General features: G+C 46.2%; 1 protein-coding gene across 2 annotated transcripts in view; it reads right to left on the bottom strand.

Moving 5' to 3' along the window:
- The window catches only part of LOC145359219 (SH3 and cysteine-rich domain-containing protein 2-like), a 107565-nt gene that overhangs the window by 25031 nt on the left and 61620 nt on the right, over window positions 1-20914 (bottom strand). For both annotated transcript variants that reach the window (XM_080213699.1, XM_080213700.1), the window contains exons 3-8: window positions 15549-15646; window positions 11396-11480; window positions 7752-7864; window positions 6112-6190; window positions 5014-5075; window positions 301-398 (exon numbers count right to left, since the gene is read on the bottom strand). In XM_080213699.1, coding sequence (XP_080069825.1) covers window positions 301-398; window positions 5014-5075; window positions 6112-6190; window positions 7752-7864; window positions 11396-11480; window positions 15549-15646 — 535 coding nt within the window. The remainder of the gene's footprint in view (window positions 1-300; window positions 399-5013; window positions 5076-6111; window positions 6191-7751; window positions 7865-11395; window positions 11481-15548; window positions 15647-20914) is intronic.

The following is a 20914-nucleotide window of genomic DNA, read 5'->3' as shown; positions in this document are numbered from 1 at the left end:
ATCCTAGTAAATCTTCTCTGCACTCTTTCCACTTTAATAATATCCTTTTTATAATAGGGGGACCAGAACTGTACACAGCATTGCAAGTGTGGCTTTATTAATGCCTTGTACATCTTCAACAATGCAGGGGAGTGAATGGAATGAAGTTCTGATGGTGTCTGGTACAACAGAGCCTGGGGAAGTGAGAAAATTGGATGGATTATATCACAAGTCACCGAGCTTTTCCTGCGGTGAGAAGACAATCAGTTTTTGATGCATTATTGAGCAGGTCATCACACATACAGCTAAAGATGTACTTACTGTAGCCCAAGGTCATTATGTTCCTGCGGTATAAACTTGTAGAGTGCCACGTACGTGTGCATCTGCAACATGTCCTTGCGCATCGAAGGCTTCCTGACCTGCAAGACAAGACAGGCTTTCAGGCTGAGAGATTTTGAGGAACAGTCAAAATGTTTGGTTCCCCATTGTTGCAACAAAGAACAGAAAGGTTCTTTCTGTTCAGGCACAGACAGTAGGGTAGGAAACACACCCTGCTCAATCTTCCACCAGATAGAATTCTCTTAAAAACAAAACAGGCAGAATAGCACACAGTAAGTGGAAAAAGTGTGAGGAAGCTGCCAGCCCCAAAGGCTGCCTTCCCCAGAATATTATTCAACACAAGGCTGGAAAAAGTGAATGGGAGGATCCCACAACGTCACACTGGCAAAGCTAGCCACGCCAGCAAAAAGGGCATCTTGTTACAAGAAATTTAAAACAGAAACCTCCTCCCATGAACAACCCCACCGCACCCCACAGGGAACACCCACCCAACACAATTGCCCCCCTAGCACTGCCCCCAGCCCAGGCAGTGCCAGGGGAAGTACCAGGATACTGCCTGGCATGACCCCCCCACGCCGCCAGCGGGTTCTCCTCACCAGCAGCACATGGTGGGGGGAACGCATTAAAAAATTAAATTTTATTTACTTGTCACAAGTAGGGTTAGAACATATTGAACATAGAACATTACAGCGCAGAACAGGCCCTTCGGCCCACGATGTTGCGCCGACCAATTAAAAAGCAATGACCTTCTAACCTAAACCAATCCCTTTCCATCCATAAACCTATCCACGGATCTCTTAAACGCCCCCAAACTAGGCGCATTTACAACTGCAGCAGGCAAGGCATTCCAATCCCTCACCACCCTCTGGGTAAAGAACCTACCTCTGACATCCGTCCTGCATTGAAGTTACTATGAAAATCCCCTGGTCGCCACACTCCAGTGCCTGTTCAGGTACACTGAGGGAGAATTTAGCTCGGCCAATGCACCTAACCCGCGTGTCTTTCAGACTGTGGGAGGAAACCCAAGCAGACACGAGGAGAACGTGCAGACTCCCCACAGACAGTGACCCAAGCCAGGATTGAACCCAAGGTCTCTGACGCCGTGAGGCAGCAGTGCTAACCACTGTGCCATCGAGCTGCCCCTCCTTCATGACTAAAAGCTACATTGTTATTCCATAGGACATACTTGCTTCCTTAACTTTGTAGGTCAGCCTAGAAGATTTCATTCAACGTTTCCTCATCCATATTCCGGATTGCTATTTCCCTGGGAATACTATCCTCTGGGGGCACCTGATTACTGCATTAGTTTGACTGCAACATAGGAAGAGGTGTTTTGACACATAAAGCCCTCTCTGGAATTTCATTAACCATAGTAACTGTTTATCTTCATAATCCCAATTCCCCTGTTCGTTCTCTATATATTGTTTTACTTTCAAATAAGTCCATGGGGAAGTGGCTGAGTGAAGTTGTATTATTGCAGATAAGCTGTGCCACAGTAAGCATAGAGCTTCCTGCTTAATCATATACTTCACTAAAAAATCCTCAAAAATAAGCACCTCTTAGATTCACAAAATTGTGACACCTCAGAGGTAATTTGAACCATCGTGTCTGTACTGGCTTACAGAATGAGCAATATACCGAGTGCCATTCCCCTGCTTGAAGATTATTTATTAGTGTCACATGTAGGCTTACATTAACACTGCAATGAAGTTAGTGTGAAATTCCCCTAGTTGCCACGCTCCGATACCTGTTCAGGTACACTGAGGGAGAATTTAGCACAGCCAATGCATCCAACCAGCCCGTCTTTCGGACTGTGGGAGGAAACCAGAGTGCCCGTAGGAAACCCACGCAGACACGGGGAGAATATGCAGACTCCGCACAGAGAGTGACCCAAGCTGGGAATCGAACCAGATCCCTCTGAGATAGCAGTGCTAATCACTGTGCCACCATATTGCAAGTATTTCAATGAAATGACTGAGTGACTTGTCAGGCAATTTCAGAGGGAAGTTAGGCTTCAATCACACTGCTGTGGGCCTGGTCCCTATAGAGGCCAGATCAGGTACAATTTCCTTCTCTACAGAAGATTAGTGAGGCAGATGGGTTGTTATGAGAATGCAATGGTTTCATGGTCACTGTCACCGATGTTAGCTTTTTGTCAGATAAATAAAACCAGATTGGTTTTACTTACTTAATGAATTTAATTTTAATTCCCCAGCTGTGGTGGAGGAGTTTGAACTCATTAACATAGGTCCTTGGATTACTGGTCGAGTAACCCAGCCAATGTATTACCATTCCAATATTGCACCTGTACATCAGTCTCACAGCAACATAAAACAAACAACATCATATCCCTCCCTCTGCAATTAGAATCACTCATCAGTCTGAGGTGGGCTGGGTGGGTGGGCTTCATGATTGAGTTTGTATTTCACTGGTTAGGTGTAAAGTGCAGCTGATACTTCTGTTGTCCACTAGTGGGAGATCTCCCTGGCATGGCATGTCCCATTTGCTTATTTCCCCCAATCCAGCCTGCTGGGAGATCCCAAACTCTCTACCCAGTGGCTCCGAATCATAGAACCCTACAGTGCAGAAAGAGGCCCTTCAGCCCACTGAACACAATCCCACCCAGGCCCTATCCCAATATCCCTACATATTATACCCACTAATCCCTCTAACCTACGCATCACTAGGCACTAAGGGGCAATTTCTTAGCATGGCCAATCAGCCTAACCCATCTTTGGACTGTGGGAGGAAACCGGAGTACCCAGAGGAAACCCACGCAGACACAAGGAGAATGTGCAAACTCCACACAGACAGTGACCCGAGCCGGGAATCAAACACCCAGGACACTGGAGCTGTGAAGCAGCAGTGTTAACCACTGTGCTACCGTGCCACCCAGTTCCAATTGTTCCGCAAGTCCATCTGAGGTCAGGATTGTTTGGCATATCCCCACTAGAGAACTGAGAACACCACAAGTGTTCATATTTCACTGTCGTTCCTCTCCCTCTTTCTGTCTCTTCTAATTATTCTTTCTTTCCTGTTCCCGATTTCATTCTAATTCTCCCTGTTTCCATCACCTTCGCTTTCTTTCTCTATTTTTACATTCTCTTGACCTGGGAGGTATATGGGATGGTCCCATCATTGAGTAACATTCCACATGCCCTCCTACCCTCATCGCCCTGTTACCAGCTCTTAATTCCAGCTGTTTCTGGCGCAAAATGTTGAAAACAATTCTGAATCGGGGGACAACGCTGCAAGAGGACTGTGGAGGTCATTGAGTGTCTTTAAGTTAGAGATAGATAGGTTCTTGATTAATAAGGGGATCAAACGTTATGGGGAGAAGGCAGGACATTGAGGATGAGAATCATATCAAAATGGTGGAGCAGACTTGATGGGCTGAATGGCCTAATTCTGTTCCTATATCTTATTGCCTTACGGTCTAAGATTCCCCAGGCCCAGGAAAATTCTTACGGACTCCTAAAGAAGCAAACTAAGGGTTTCTCACTAACTATAATTTTGATTGGAAGTAAATTTGTCCCTTGGACAGACCATAACTAATTTCTGTGTATGCAGCGAGAAGCTCTAATTAGCAACAGACAAATAGCAGTCTGCTGACACAAGACCTTGACAAGCTGATAATGGGTAATAATCTCATTTGTATTCTTCTTGTTCCTGGGCATCTTGCTGGAGAAGGGCTCTCAGTTTGAAGGCCGGCCCCATGGTATAAGCTTGGTCATGACCTCTCTGTTCACTGCAGTCTGGTGAGGCCAAGTATTCTGCCAGTCATTCACAGAGGGAAGCCATAGAAGCAGAATTCATCCCCAATCCTGGCCCATGGGAACCAATGCCCATGGTTCCTCACTCCTCTGTTGTGATTGTGCTTGCTGAGTGATGACCAATCTGCCTTCCACAGGTACCTCATTTAGCATCCCCATTCTAACAGCTCCTTCCTCTTTTAACAGTCACTTGGATCTTTCTTTCTTTGATTGGGTGTGGACATCGCTGGCAAGGCTCATCCCTAATTGCCTTTCAAATGAGTGACCTGCTGGACCATTTCAGAGGGCAGTTAAGAGTCAACCACATTGCTGTGGGTCTGGAGTCAGCTATAGGCCAGGCCAGGTAACTAACGGAAATCTGCTTTCCTTACCTGGTCTGGCCTACAGCTGACTCCAGCTGGAGAGACAGGAATGGCCTACTTGGGTTTTTACAACAACTGATAGACGGGCGCCACAACAGCTCAGTGACTAGCACTGCTGGCTGTGCAGACACATGGATTTGGGCCTGTGTCTGTGGGAGTTTGCGCATTCTCCCTGTGGATGCGTGGGTTTCCTCTGGGCGCTCCGGTTTCCTCCCACACCCCAAAGATGTGCTCTTAGGCTAATCGGTTTCTACCAAATTGACACTATTTCTTCCCTGAATCTGACTGAGTAGGGTCCCATTCGTAGACATGCAGGGTAGAATAGGTGTAGGGTGATGCGGCGGCGCGGGCTCGTTGGGCCGAAGGGCCTGTTTCCCATGCTGGGTTGTTCTTTGTTCTTTGATCTTGGTTGTCATGGTCACCACGTTTGATAACATGACCAGCTTTCTAGAATTACTCATTGAACTTAAGTTTCATCAGCTGCCATGGTGGGATTTGAAGCCATGTCCCCTGAGGATTACCACTAACATTACCACTACTCCAGCTTCTCCCATCATTACCTGAACAGGAATGGCACTGTCTTTCTTTTCCTCTGTCTCAACTGCTCCATTCTCCAAAGGCGCTTGACAAGGGGAAAAAAATTGTAAAAATAGTTAGTGCCAGGGAATAATATAGAGAGGCAGAGAGGCATGAACAAAATGAGCTATTTCAGGCAGCTTAATCTTTAACCTGTCTTACATTTGACCAGTGGCTAAAGTCTTCATCAATTATACTATTGGGGTATTTGACATCTCACACACCACTGGGTATCAGCCACACCTCACTGAGTAACGCTCTGACTCAGATAGTTGTGAGTTTGAAGTCCCACTCCAGAGGTTTAAGGGCAATATCTGGGCTGACACAGTGCAGAACTGCACCTCGTCTTTCAAATGATGCATTAAACCAAGGTCCTGTCTGTCTTAAGAGAAATCAAAAAAGTTCCATGCCACTAGTTTGATAAAGAGTACGAGTGTTCTCCCAAGTCAGGCAGTCCTCAACCATCATTAATAAAGGATTATTATCGGGGCATTATCACATCACTGATTGTGCATGTAGAGCTCTCCCAACCTGGCCTGTTTATATTAATGTGGAGATGCCGGTGTTAGACTGGGGGTGCACACAGTAACCTGGTGTTGTGGGACCTCAAAGTCCAACAGCCATATTTTGATGAGCCTACCCACCTGATGAAGGAGCAGCGCTCTGAAAGCTTGTGATTTCAAATAAAACTGTTGGATTTTAACCTGGTGTTGTGAGGCTTCTGTCTTACATTAAAAAAAGTGGTGTGGCACACTGGTTAGCACTGCTGCCTCACAGTGCCGGGGACCCGGGTTTGATTCCCTGGCCTCAAATCGTGGTGTATGCGGAGTCTGCACATTCTCCCTGTGTCTGCGTGGGTTTTTCCAGCTGCTCCGGTTTCCTTCGAAAGATGTGCTGGTTAGTTGCATTGGCCATGCTAAATTCTCCCTCAGTGTGCCCCGAACAGGCGCCAGAGTGTGGCTACTAGGGGAATTTCACACCGACTTCATTGCAGTGTTAATGTAAGCCTTATTTGCGACACTAATAAATAAACTTTAAAACTGGTTACATGACAAAAGTACTTAATTGGGTTGTTAACTCACTGGTGTCTTTCTTGCTATCAGTGTTTTCGGAAGAGATTGTGCTAAGATCTGGTTCCTCAGCAATGTCTCCATTTTCACCCTGCATTGAACAAAAGCAGACAATGATCACCGAGCACACGCACATTTACTCATTGCCCAAGCTCTGATACCAGAGTGTTGGATTGAGGGACATTGGGATGCCAATCAATCTGTACAATCCCATGCTACAGAACTGGATTCTAATCACAACACAGTGGCCAGTCATCCCATGCAGCTCAGATGTGACCAGATCTTAGTATAAACAGTAAAGACAAACTCTGAATCACAGGGATATGGGATCCGCTGACAGTGCAGGACTCCAAAGATGTGCAGGTTAGGTGGATTGGCTGAAGTAAATTGCCCCTCAGTGCCTCAAGATATGTAGGTTAGGGGGATTAGCAGGGTAAATACTTGGGGTTACGGGGAACAGGTCTGGGTGGGATTGCCCCTCAGTGTCAAGGGGGTTACACAGGGTTTCATGGATAGGGCATGAATGGGATTGTTGTCAGTCCAGTGTCGATGGGCCCAATGGCCTCCTTCTGCACTGTCGGGATTCTATTCTATGAGAACTCAAGAGAAGCTCCAGTGCAGATTCTAAATATGTAAATGTGGTTTACATTAAGATAGAGGGTCATTCATTTACAGAAAATGCTGGAGAAACTCGGGGTGGGGTGGTTTTCCCGCCTCTCCTTCCATGGGAATCATAGTGGGCAAGTGGGCAGACCGTGCAAAAAATCCATTGACCCCGCGTAGGGATTTCTGGCCTTGGGGCTAGCACAGCTGGAAACTCCCGCCCAACAAGCCTGACAGTGTCTGTGGAGAGAGAATAGAGCCAGCACTTTGGGTCTGGATGGCCCTTTGTCACACGGCTTCATTGTGACAGCTCTGATGAAGGGTCATCTGGACTTGAAGCATTGACTCTATTCTCTCTCCACAGATGCTGTCAGACCTGCTGAGATCTTCCAGCATTTTCTGTTTTGGTTTCAGATTCCAGCATCTGCAGTATTCAGATGGCACAGTGGTTAGCACTGCTGCCTCACAGCACCAGGTAGCGGAGGCTATCTGTGCGGAGTCTGCACATTCTCCCCATGTCTGCATGGGCTTCCTCTGGGTGCTCTGGTTTCCTCCCACCGTCTGAAAGACATGCTGGTTAGGTGCATTGGCCGTGCTAAATTCTCCCTCAGTGTACCCGAACAGGCGGGAGTGCGGCAACTAGGGGATTTTCACAGTAACTTCATTGCAGCGTTAATGTAAGCCTACTTGTGATAATAATAAATAAACTTTAAACTTTTCACTTATCCTGGATGGAACTGAACCAGCGACTTGTTTGCAAACTCAGTGCTAGTCCCCCATTCTGATTTTAAACCCAATTGTGAAACCCAAAAAGAGCTTATCAGCACAATGCTGAGATCCACTTTCTGGTCCTCCTTTTGACACCATCAGCTGAAGCCATCTGGGACAATACAGTAACTGACGGTGATAGAGGGTGATCCTCATTCTGGTATGGAACACCTTTGACGGGTCAAAGATCTTGGAGACAAAGTGAGTGGATATTTTGGAGCCTTGTCCTTCGCTGTGGTTCCGGGTGGCGCCCACATTCTGGTAAGAGGTTTCATATTTACCAAATGTTTGGTCGGGGATTCCGAAAAACTGCCAAAACTCGACCGGCTCATCTGGGCGAGAGATGTCCCAAATCGGAGCGCTTCATACACGGGGTCCACCTTACTGCTCGTGGCTTCAACAGAGAGGGAAAGACAATGGCAATCAGAAAATATCAGAGGCACAGGAAACATCTGCACTTTTCCTCGAATGCTTGACAAATTAGCGCATCTTCAGTCACCTTTTATTCAGATCTTTATTAGCATCATAGGAACAGGAGGAGAATATTCAATCTTCCAACCTGTTCCACCATTCAATGAGATTTTGGCTGATTTTTAAACTAACTCCACAAACCTGCCTTAGAAATTAGTAGAAATGGTCGAGAGCTTCAGGTTTTTAGGTGTCCAGATCATCAACAACCTACCCTGGTCCCCCCATGCTGACACTATAATTAAGAAAGCCCACCAACACCTCTACTTTCTCAGAAGACTAAGGAAATTTGGCATGTCCACTACAAATCTCACCATCTTTTATAGATGCACAACATCTATAACACAACATCAACATCTGAGGGTACCTTCCAACCGACGCAAAAACAGCTTTTTCCCTGCTGTCATCAGACTTGTGAATGGACTTATCTTGCATTAAGTTGATCTTTCTCTATACCCCAACTATGACTACGTTGTGCGCCCTCTCCTTTCCTTCTCTATGGATGGTATGCCTTGTCTGTATAGCGTGCAAAAATCAATACTTTTCACTACATGCTAATAAATGTGACAATAATAAATCAAATCATATTTTCCCCATATCCTTTAATATCTTAGACTAGTAAAAATCTATCAGTGAAATTTCAAATTAATAATTGATCCAGCATCAGTTGCTTCTTGTAGAAGTTCCAAACTCTCTTCTATCATTCTGTGTGCAGAAATATTTCCTAATTTCACTCCTGAAAGATCTAGCTTTAATTTTCTTGGTTCTATACGTGCGCCCCCCCCCCCCCTCCCGCCCCCCACCCTTCAAGTCCTGGGCTAGAATTCTCGGATCTCACCCACGGCTGGGATTCTCCAGTCCTGCTGCACTCAATGGGGATTCAGCTGAGCGTCGTATTCTCTATTCTCACTGACAGTGGTAGCGGGGCATACAAGACCAGAGAATTCCACAGAGTCCCCAGTCAGTAAAAATTGTTGCTCCCAATCTGCCCTTGCAGTTCTTCTTAAAAGGCATCAAAGCTCTCCGCAAATCTCCCTTTAACTCTCCAAATTCCAGGGAGTACAACCCTGGTTTTTGGATATAAACTTTGATGATAGAAAATCCCTACAGTGCAGAAAGAGGCCATTTGACCTATCAAGCCTAAACCAACACCACCCAGGCCCTATCTTATCCTTCACGTATTTACCCTGCTAATCCCATGACACTAAGGTCAATTTAGCACTGCCAATTAACCTCGTTTGTGTAATCATGTCACACAAAGAGGCCATTTGGCCCATTGTACCTGTGCTAGCTTTGTAAAAGAGCCTCACAGCGCCAGGGACCCGGTTTGATTCCCTCTTGGGCCACTGTCTTTGTGGAGTTTGCATGCTCCCCCCATGTCTGCGTGGGTTTCCCCCGGGTGCTCCGGTTTCCTCCCACAGTCCAAAGACGTGTGCATTAGGTGCATTGGCCATGCTAAATTGCTTCTTAGTGTCCTGAGATGCGTAGGTTACAGGGATTGCAGAGATAGTGCCTGGATGGAATTGTTGTTGGTGCAGGCTCGATGGGCCGAATGGCCTCCTTCTGCACTGTAGGGATTCTATGAATCTCACTCTAAGGCTCCTTGGGGCTCCTCCTGCAATTTTAAAGTATTTATTCAATTGAAACTTACTATTAAATCGGCTTCCACCGTCCTTTCAATACATTCCATTTCATAACTCATTGTGTAAAACAAAACTTCTCCTTTTCCCCCCAACTCTGTTTCCTCTGCCAATTATCCCCTGGGTACTGACTGTACTGCCAATGAAAACCATTTCTCCCTCTATTCTCTGCCTTTTGAAATTGTTGAATGTCTTTCCGATCCCTCGGTGATGACAGAGACCTGACAGGCCGAAAAAGCAGCACATCAAAATCAAACTGCAACGATTAGATCTTGCTATAAAAGAAAATCTGTGAATTATCCCGGCAGGTTTATGTTTATGAATATCCTGTGTTCTGATACTGCCTTTGATGTCAAGCTCGTAAAAGCTTCCTTTGTAACCTGCAATCCGAATTTCATTTATATTTGATGAGCTTTCAATCCAGGCAGTCATTCCCGCAGTGCCAACTGCAATCCCCAGCCTCCTCGTTCCTGCAACTGTCTTGTTCCACGTGGAGAGGCCATCTAGTCCATCTCATCACTTTTATATCGGGGAGAGAAACTAACTGCAAGCACCTGGCTCTCCTCTGATGTCCGCTCTTGAAAGTGGAAAATGACCCACTTGGCCTGAATGCTTGGAACTGATCTCACACACTTGACCGGCAAAATTCCCTACCTCCCACTGGGGCCCAGAAGGACTGAAGAGACAACAGAACGACAAATGTAGAGAGCGTGACACATGGAGGTCGCTCATCGCAAACTGGAAAGAGGTCAGGTGAAAGCATATTCTAAAGCCTTCACTTTTACCCAAAAGAGAAAATGCTGGAAAATCTTAGCAGGTCTGGCAGCATCTGTAAGGTGAGAAAAGAGCTGACGTTTCGAGTCCACGTGCCAAAGCTAAAAGGCATAGAAAGTGGGAGATATTTAGACTGCAAGGGGAGGGAAGAAAAGATGAGTCAAAGCCACAGAAACAAGGGGAAAGGCTGCCGATGGCTGTCCATAGAGAGAATAAAGTGTGTGTGAACGGCCAAACAGCAGATTTGTTAAAATCACTTGGTAAGCTGTAACAGAAGAAGAAGTTGGGGAGGAGGGAGAACTGGGGGGGAAACAGAGGTAAAATTTAGGAAGAGGAGGTATCCTTCTGGCCTCCACTTATATAATCATTACCCCACTAACAAACCTAGCCTTGTATCATTCCTGCTCAGACCCTGGCAAAAGGAGCAGCAATGTTGACACTGGTGTACCATTCACCTTGGACCAAAGAAAATTTAGAATGTGGGTTAGCCATGATAAATTGCCCCTTAGCAGGGTAAATATGTGGGTCACGGGGATAGGGCCCAGGTGGGATTATTGTCTGTGCAGACTTGAATGGGCTGAATGGCCTCCTTCTGCCCTGTAGCGTTCAATGATTCTATGTAAAGGGGGTGAAATAGGAAACATGAAGAATATGTTACAAGATAATTCTAGAATATTCCTTCCAACATGTAATAAGTCCTGGGAGGCCGAAGTCCCTTCACCAAAATCCCTTTATTTACAAGTCTGACAGCAGCACGCAGAGTGCTTTCAGTTTACGATCTATACTCAGAGTCCCAGAGGAACTGACACGCCTGGTTAAATACAAAGCAAGGTTGTCCCTGATTGTCCCATCAATTTGGTTCTTAATCAGGGAGCTCATATTCTAACAGGCCTACCTCAATTGCCTGATTAAAGTTGTTACACAGAATATCAATCATTCTCTCCTTACAGTATTTATCGCAATCTTAACACTCCCAAGACAGGCTGTAAATGATCGTGAGACATCGAATAGTTTGGATGTGTTTAATATGTCGAGTTACTCACCCATTGGCATGGCTTCTTTAATATGGCTTCCATACTGTTCGTGGATGAGAAGCGGAGAGCTGAAATTCCGCCGGAACCCCATTGGCTTTCAGTCGTGATATGAAATGAGGAAGAACAGGGTCGTCAGAGCGGACAGAGATTATTAGATTAGGAATTTTGACATCAAATGTCCAACTGACCCTCAGTGTGAAGAATGTACAGACAACTGATAGATCCTGGATGAAAGCTATCAACTTTAATCATCTTGCTACGTACCATCATACTCGCTGCTTCTATTATCTCTGTGAACTGATGATTTTGTAAGGAGATCACAGACCAGCTTCAGTTCTCTCTCTCTGTCCTTTACAAGGACAAAATTCAACTTTGACCCTGAAGGGGAGGGTGGGGTAAGGGAAGCAAACTGAGAAAGAGAAATTATATCCCCCCCCCACACCACCCAGACGGAGTCACACAGACGATGAATTCAGCACCAGCCACGTGGCATCAAGATTGAATCCTACCTCCTGTGCGTTGAGATCTATTGGGACTGCAGGGTGATCTTACTGGCTCGGCTCGCAGGTCGAAGGGTTAGGGTCAGCCGAAAAATATCAGGTTTGCGCGTGGTTTCTCACTTCTCATGATCTTACTGGGAAGGGCACGAGGCTGATTTAAATATTTAAATCACCATTTTAATATAATTGGTGAGGGAGCGCACTGGTGAGGATCACGTATGGTTCCCATCAATGAGGACTTGATGTGATGGTCTTGCTGGTGGGACTGGGGCCATTAAGGCCTCCTGGGTGGTTGAGGGATGGGGGGGGCAGTGCCAGCCTTGCTCTGCTAGACTGGGACCCTAGCAGTGCCAGCTTGGCACCCAGGCAGTGCCAAGGGGTGGGGCCATGATGGGGCAGGGTTTAAAGGAAGGGGAGGACCATGATATGGCAGGGTCTAAGGGGAGGCAGGCAGGTGGGGGAGCTGCGCGCTCTGCAACCGGGGATCGGCCAGGGTGGTGACTGGCTAGACTGGGGTGAGGTTTGGAGGAGTGATCAACCTGGGCAGGTATTGAGCTGATGAGTAGCCGCAGTGGGTGGTAATTGGCCAGGGAGGTCAGCGATTTGGGAGGGAAAAGCACAATATCCAGGGGAGAGGGGCGTGGTGTGGGGAGACTGACAGATCTGTCTTTATTTTGTTGCACAGAACAGAGATCTGCGCATGTGTGATAGCGCTCTCTAGTGTGAGCAGCTGGCTTGCGTGTGAGCTTAGGCCCTGCCCTTCTTCCTGCTGATGGGATTCAGATTGTGCATAATATTACGCACTAAGTAGGGTAACATTAAATTTGTGGTCTTGCCGAAAAAATAACAGATCAGACCAATTAATATGGGAGACCAGTCAGGGTGCACTGAAATGGTCCAGTCTAGAGGTGATGAAGGCTTGAATGAGGGTTCCAGCGGCAGATAAGCTGAAGTGGGGTGAATTCTATAGAAGTGGAAATAGAGAGATAGCCAAACATCACCTCTACACGTCCCCTCACAAATAAATTCATTGTGTCAGTTAGCTGGCTGAAGCTAGCGCAAGCTGTTAAGATCTAATTTATCCTTTCACTCCTTGATGAATGCTGTCTACATTCCCCACCGACTTGGCTGGAGGCACTGCCACTGGGTCCATTTGTTTTGCTGCCTTAAACAAGGCTGACCCAACGTAAAAGAGCACGTCAGTTTGTAACAGCTTTGCCTCATCCTTCACACCAGTCACGCAACTCTCTTCTGCCACAGGCAGAATTGCTGAGAAAATGAATGCGCCCTACAAAAAGGTCAAAACTGAGATTGGTGTCGCTTTAAGTAAAAGGAAAGAAGCCCATAATAAAAGGTCTTACATAATGATTAGAAGTGGCATGATTTATAAATGTCCCTGGGTAGCGTAATGATTACAACAGAATGGAGAGACAGCGCCTCGAGCTCCTACATTGAACGATTCACCAACAGGCAACACCAGGACTTGGCCCAGACCAAGTCAGCTGACACTAATCCCTAATCCCAGGGTGGCATGGTAGCATAGCAATTAGCACTGTTGCTTCACAGCTCCAGGGACCCAGGTTCGATTCCCGGCTCGGGTCACTGTGTGGAGTTTGCACATTCTCCCCGTGTCTGCATGAGTTTCCTCCGGGTACTCCGGTTTCCTCCCACAGTCCAAAGATGTGCAGGTTAGGTGGTTTGGCCAAGCTAAATTGCCCCTTAGTGTCCTGGGATGCGTAGGTTAGAGGGATTAGCAGGTAAATATGTAGGGATACAGGGAGAGGGCCTGGGTGGGATTGTTGTCGGTGCAGACTCGATGGGCCAAATGGCCTCTTTTTGCATTGTCAGAGATCTATGGCTCTGTTTTCTCATTGAATCTGAACAAAGGCATCTCCAACACGCGAGTAAATCTGTTGTGTTAGAATTGACGCCTCAGTACTGGACTGGCGTTTCACTGAAATATTTCTACTATTGTTTATGCAACAGGTTTGTGACAGATATATTTAATCCTCTGATTTACAAGGTCGTTCATTCATATTGCATACTTAGAATGGTCGGTTTTGTCAATGAGTATTTACTGCAGGCGGAGGCAGCAACATCTTGTGAACAGATACTTAAACTCTAAAGATTCCTTTAGCATCTCATGCCATTTGACTCAAACATTTTCCGATTCTGAGAATTCAGGCTGTGTCCTAGCCAAAGCTGATATTACTCTTTATTCTTCAACAAACATAGAAGATAGGAGCAGGAGGAGGCCATTTGGCCCTTCGAGCCTGCTCTGCCATTCATCATGATTATGGTTGATTGTCCAATTCGATAGCCTAATCCTGCTTTCTCCCCATTAACTTTGATTCCATTCACTCCAAGTGCTATATCCAGCCGCCTCTTGAATACATTCAATGTTTTGGCATCAACTACTTCCTGTGGTAATGAATTCCACCGGCTCACCACTCTTTGGGGTGAAGAAATGTCTCCTCACCTCTGTCCTCAATGGTCTACCCTGAATCCTCAGACTGTGACCTGTGGTTCTGGGCTCACCCACTAGCTGGAATATCCTCCCTGCATCTACCCTGTTTAGCCCAGTCAGAATTTTATCAGTGTCTATAAGATCTCCCCTCATTCGTCTGAACTCCAGCGAAAACAGTTCTATTTCTCCTCGTACATCAGTCCCGCCATCCCCAGAATCAGCCTGGTAAATCTTCGCTGCACTCCCTCGAGAGCAAGAACATCCTTCCTCAGAAAAGGAGATCAAAGCTGCACACAATACTCTAGGTGTGGCCTCACCTCAGCCCTGTATAACAGCAATGACACATCCCTGTTCCTGTACTCGAAACCTCTCGCAATGAAGGCCAACATGCCATTTGCCTTCTTTACTGTCTTTAATTCTTTGACAAAGGATGAATGTGGTTTGTTAATGCAAGGAAGAGTGACACTGGAGAGTAAAACACACTCTCCTTTTTCCAGATTGACACAAAACATTCCTCAGTCAGGGGTAGAATACATTTCTGAAGCAACACTCACTAAAAAATACACAGATCTGCTTATTAACAGAAAGCTGGGGTGTCAGCGGTTAGCACTGCTGCCTCTCAGCGCCAGGGATCCGGGTTTGATTCCCGGCTTAGGTCACCATCTATGTAGGATCTACACATTCTCCCCGTGTCTGTGCGAGTTTTCCCCAAGTGCTCCGGTTTCCTCCCACAATCTGAAAGACGTGCTGGTTAGGTGCATTGACCCAAACAGGTGCCAGCGTGTGGTGACTAGGGGAATTTCACAGTAACGTCATTGCAGTGTTAATGTAAGCCTCATTTGTGACACCAATAAATAGGTTTTTTCTTTACTCTTTGTGGAAGCTTGCTGTGCACATATTGGCTGCTATAGTTGGAGAATTATGGCCGTGATAAGATTTAAATATTTGTAAATACTGAAGTTTGTTCTGTTATCCTTTTCTCACTGGTGGGACACTATACAGAATGGGTACATTTGCAATGAAAATCCTCTAAGGATATGACAATAAAAAGCAGCACCACAAATCTTTTTGGAAGAGTGGAAAGTTTCCTCTGCCAAGTCATTAAGTTTTGATGCATCAAACTTGCATCTGCTGCCCACTGGGTTAGTCCTGTGATTCAGCAGCCGAGCTGACAGAGTTCCTGAACGACACTCACCAGTTTTCCGACACACTGTTGCTGGGAGGCGTCTTCTCCGCATTGTGGGTGGGCATTGATTTTGCAGAGTTTGCATCGCCAGCCTCGCTTAGAATATCCTGCGAATGCAAAAAAAAAACAGGAAAATAAGCAATAGTATCAGCACTGTCCTTGGTTTATCCCTGCAACTGCCTGGCCACCTTGCATCTCTACCTGTTTACTCCAGTCTCCGGTTGATTTTCCGTTCTCCTGTTCCCCTGATCATTGCCATTAGCACGTGTCGATCATTCAGTTGCAAATATGCTTACCTAGTCTTCCCGCTCCCTGCCTCTCTCTCCAAAATCAAAAGCTCCTTTTAAATCATCTTCTCCTGTCATGAACCCTGTCTCAGCACCCTCCACCTGCATGGCTCTGATCCCCTCCCGACTTCCTGGATCACACTGGGACGTGTTGATGCTGTATTGATGTTGCTAGATCAGGACAAGATGTGAAATTGGTGTAGTTTTGCCCAAGACTGGGGCGGCACGTTTAAATTTTAAATGAAAATGGCCCAAATTCCAGCACAATACTTAGTTTATCTTCAGCAAGGCTGGTCCATTGACCATTAAATTAATTACAATCCAACTTTGCATCCCTTAAATGAGATTTTGATATCACCTCTTATTAAGTTTACACTGGGCAGGGTCAGGGTAATGTGAGGAGTCATAGGGTGAACTCTCATGATGTCAAAAGATCAGCTGGGATTTAAAAAAACTCCTTCAAGATTTTTTTCTTCTCCTTTTAAAATACCAGTGCTGTCCGTCTTCCTGTTACAACTGTTTTGGAAACTAATCCAGTTCCTATCTTATTTCACTGCTTCAGCAGCAAAAATTGTTCCCACACATCGCGCTTCTTTTCAAGGCAGAAGCTGACTCCTGTTAGCTCGCCATCAAGGAGGTTGTTCTCCTCTACAGAGTCTTCAGGGCTTGTGTACAAGGGCTGTGAAAATACTTCACGCGCAAATTGATTAGGGCATTGTGCACCGTCAGCACAACGTCAGGGAATGGAGCTTAATGACCTTGAAGTTTTGTTGCTGCTTCTTGCTGTTTACAGGATCACAGAGTGATTAGAGCACAGGGGGAGTTCAGCTGTTGTGCCTGTGATGACTCTCTCAAGGTGCAATTTACTTAGTGCCACTCCTGCTCCTTCACCCCATAACCCTGCACATTCTTCCTTTTCAGATAATGATCATATTCCCTTAAGAGACTCAACTGACCCTGCCTCCACCACAGGCAGTGCATTCCAGATCCTCACCACTCACTGCGTGAATCTGTCTCCGCCACACACTCAGATAGTGCATTCCAGATCCTAACCACTCGCTGTGTGGATCTGTCTCCACCACATACTCAGATAGTGCATTCCAGAACCTAACCACTCGCTGTGTGGATCTGTCTCCACCACACACTCAGATAGTGCATTCCAGATCCTCACCACTCGCTGTGTGGATCTGTCTCCACCACACACTCAGATAGTGCATTCCAGAACCTAACCATTCGCTGTGTGGATCTGTCTCCACCACACACTCAGGCAGTGCACTCCAGATCCTAACCACTCGCTGTGTGGATCTGCCTCCATCACACACTCAGGCAGTGCACTCCAGATCCTAACCACTCGCTGTGTGGATCTGTCTCCACCACACACTCAGATAGTATATTCCAGATCCTAACCACTCGCTGTGTGGATCTGCCTCCATCACACACTCAGGCAGTGCACTCCAGAACCTAACCACTCACTGCATGCAAAAAGCTTTTCCACATTTTACCATTACTTCTTTTGCCAATTATTTTAAACCTGTGTCTTCTGCTTCTTGATCATTCTCCCAATAGGGACAGTCTTTCTCCCTCCCAACTCTGTCCAGAAGTCCTCATGATTTTGAATCCCTCGGTCAAATCTCCTCTTTTCTTCTCAATGGTAAGCAGCCTTAGCTTCTCCAAATTTTCTACATCACCGAATTGCCTCATCCCTCAGAATCATTCTGTCCCTCTCTAATGCCCTCACATCTTTCCCAAGGTGCAAGGCCCAGAACTGCACACAATCCTCCAGCTGAGACTGAACCAGCGTTTAGATACAGGTGAATAGATTATGTGTCGCCAGAGTGGGGGGGAAGTTTTTAAGCTCTTAGCAGATCAATGGGAAAGCAGTGAGAGAGCTATTAAATCACAGCTTCCTCATTTTCCACTCTGTTCCCTTGGATTTGCCCATTTTAGTGCTGGCGATTTTGGGGGGCTGAAGCGAACACACTGAGCAATTAAAACCTGCCACATCTCCCATGGTATTGCACGGATCACATGGGGCCACCATCTGCTCCTGTTCACTTTCTTCCAGAAGTAAAATCAGCTCAAATCTCAGGTCTGGCAGCATCTGTAAGGAGAGAAAAGAGCTGACGTTGAGTCCAGGTGACCCTTTGTCAAAGCCAAAAGGCATATTAGCTTTGACAGAGGTTCATCTGGACTCGAAACATCAGCTCTTTTCTCTCCTTACAGATGCTGCCAGATCTGCTGAGATTTTCCAGCATTTTCTCTTTTGGTTTCAGATTCCCTCATCTGCAGTAATTTGCTTTTATCTTGGGCATCTTTCACAGTACCCCTTGCCATGTCTCAGTGCACTTGCCTGTTACACTCTATTGTTTGAACGATAGACTTTCTACAGGGCAGAAGGCGGCCAATTGGCCCGTCGAGCCTGCAGTAATCACAACCCCACACAGGCCCCACTCCCGCAACCCCACATATTTACCCTGCTAATCCCCCTGACACTAGGGTCATTTTATCATGGCTAATCAACCCAACCCGCACATCTTTTAAATGTGGGAGGAAATCGGAGCATCCAGAGGAAACCCTCGCAGACACGGGGAGAACGTGCAAACTCCACACAGACAGTGACCTGAGGCCAGAATTGCACCTGGGTCCCTGGCGCTGTGAGGCAGCAGTGCTAACCACTGTGCTACCGTGCTGCCCTAAATGAGTGAAGGTCATTTGTCATTAATTATCCCAAGTGTAAACCTAGTTGAGCTTTGCAAACTCTTGGCTGCAGGGTTTTGAGTCCAGAGTGTGCATTATCTCGCTACCATCTGCATATTAAAAAACTGGGGCAATTGGGCTGCTTTTTCTGAGTCATTTGTATGGAAATAAGAAGTTTGGTAAATGGCCAGGGGAAGATCTTTAGAACGATGGAAGAGTTTGATAGGGTAGACAGCGAGATATTTCTACTTGCTAGCTACACCACAACATGGCATCATAATCACAAGATAGTCACTCATTAATCCAGGAAAAGAATTCAGGAGAAATGTCTTTAACCAAAGAGTGGTTTGAATGTGGAAGTTAATACCTTAAGGAGCAGTTGTATAGACACATTGAAGAAAAAGGGTGAAAAATCCTATGAGAGGGTAAGAAATGGATGGGTTGACAAGGTTAGGTAACAGTGTAAATTTTCCCAGAATGCCTGCCACAGGAATTGTTGCAGATGGGACAGATAATTTGATGGAACACTGGAAAGGTCCTTTCACCTCAGCGGGAATCAATAGGACGGCACGGTGGCTAGCATTGCTGTCTCACAGCGCCTGGGGCCTGGGTTCAATTTGACCTCAGGTCACTGTGTGGAGTTTGCACGTTCTCCCAGTGTCTGCATGGGTTTAGAACATACATGAGGCCGTAAGAAATAGGAGCAGGAGTAGGCCATCTAGCCCCTCGAGCCTGCCCCGCCATTCAATAAGATCATGGCTGCTCTGAAGTGGATGACTTCCATTTACCCGCCTGCTCCCCATAACCCTTAACTCCCTTATTGATCAGAAATCTACCTACCCATGACTTAAACATGTTCAACGAGTCCCACACTCCAAAGATGTGCGGGCTAGGTTGACTGGTCATGTTAAATTACCACTTAGTGTCAGGGGGATTAGCAGGGTAAATATGTGGGGTTATGGGACTAGGGTCTGGGTGGGTTGATGCAGACGCAATGGGCTAAATGGCCTCCTCCTGCACGGTTGGGATTCTATAGACTTTTCAATCCCAGGGCGGGCAGAACTGAAACATCTCATCCAATGAAGGGGAAGGAGCTTACATGAAGTATATAAACACTGACATAAACCTGGTGGGCTGAATGGCCTGTTTCTGTGTTGTACATACTCAAACTCATAACACTACAGAGGAGAGATGTCAGTTCAGGCCCCAGGACTTATTACAACAACCCTACGCTTCCTTCCTTTCACGTCATACCCTCAATATCCACCAATCTTCCTTGTCAAACTTTTATGGGATGTTGGCATCACTGGCTTTTATTGCCCATCTTTAATTGTCCTTAGGAGGTCTTGTGGCACAGTGTGTAGTGTCCTTGTCTCTGAGTCAATGCTCCGGATTCAAGTCCCACCCCAGCACTTGGTGGCCAAGGAAGGTGCGTTCACAAGGCAGTCAAACAGGTTGAGTGTCAACCTGCAAATCTTTCCAAACACGGCAATGGCTGTCAGAGGGAGTGACTCATGGTCAGCCACATTTGACATGGAGTGATGCCCTTCAAGCTATAAGTCTCTGGTGACAGACTAGTGGCCTGTTCCAGGAATTACTACAGTAAGAAGTCTCACAACACCAGGTTAAACCTTTACCCCAGTTTACACCAACAGCAATCCCACCGAGACCTTATCCTTGTAACCCCCACATAACACCCCTGACATTGAGCAGCAATCCAACTACACCTGTTCCCCATAATCCCAAGTATTTACCCTGCTAACCCCCTAACCTACACATCCTGGGACACTAAGGGCCAATGTAGCATGGGCAATCCACCTAACCTGCACACCTGCAATGTCAGACCTGCTGAGATTTTCCAGCATTTTCTGTTTTTGTTTCACAGTCTAGAATCCACAGTATTTTGATTTTACATAAGAATCCAAAAGAAACTTTTTGTTTTTAAACCCAGAGTGTGGTTAGAATGTGGGACTTGCTACCACAAGGATTGATGTGAATAGCATAGATGCATTTAAGGGAAAGGTTGGACAATCACACAAGGGAATAGAAATTGAATTATTATTGTCACATGTATTGAGATACAGTGAAAAGTGTTATTTATTGTGTGCTACACAGAACATACTGTTCATAGAGTACATTGGGGAGAAGCAAAGGAGAGGGTGCAAAATATAATATTACAGTTATATTATCGGATGTAGAGAAAGATCAGCTTAATATGTGATAGGAGCATTCAAAAGCCTGATGGCAGCAGGGAAGATGATGTTGAGTCATTTGGTGTGCGTTTTTAGGCTTTTGTATCTTTTTCCCCAGTGGAAGAAAGTGCAAGAGAATATGCCCGAGTGCGTGGGATCCTTGATTACATTGGCTGCTTTCCTGAGGCAGCGGGGAGTG

The sequence above is a fragment of the Carcharhinus amblyrhynchos genome, chromosome 27 (genome assembly GCF_965287045.1).
Source record: "Carcharhinus amblyrhynchos chromosome 27, sCarAmb.v2.hapA, whole genome shotgun sequence".
NCBI classification, from domain to species: Eukaryota; Metazoa; Chordata; class Chondrichthyes; order Carcharhiniformes; family Carcharhinidae; genus Carcharhinus; species Carcharhinus amblyrhynchos.
The sequence above is the reverse complement of the archived record's forward strand: the minus strand, read 5'-3'. Positions and strand labels throughout refer to the sequence as shown.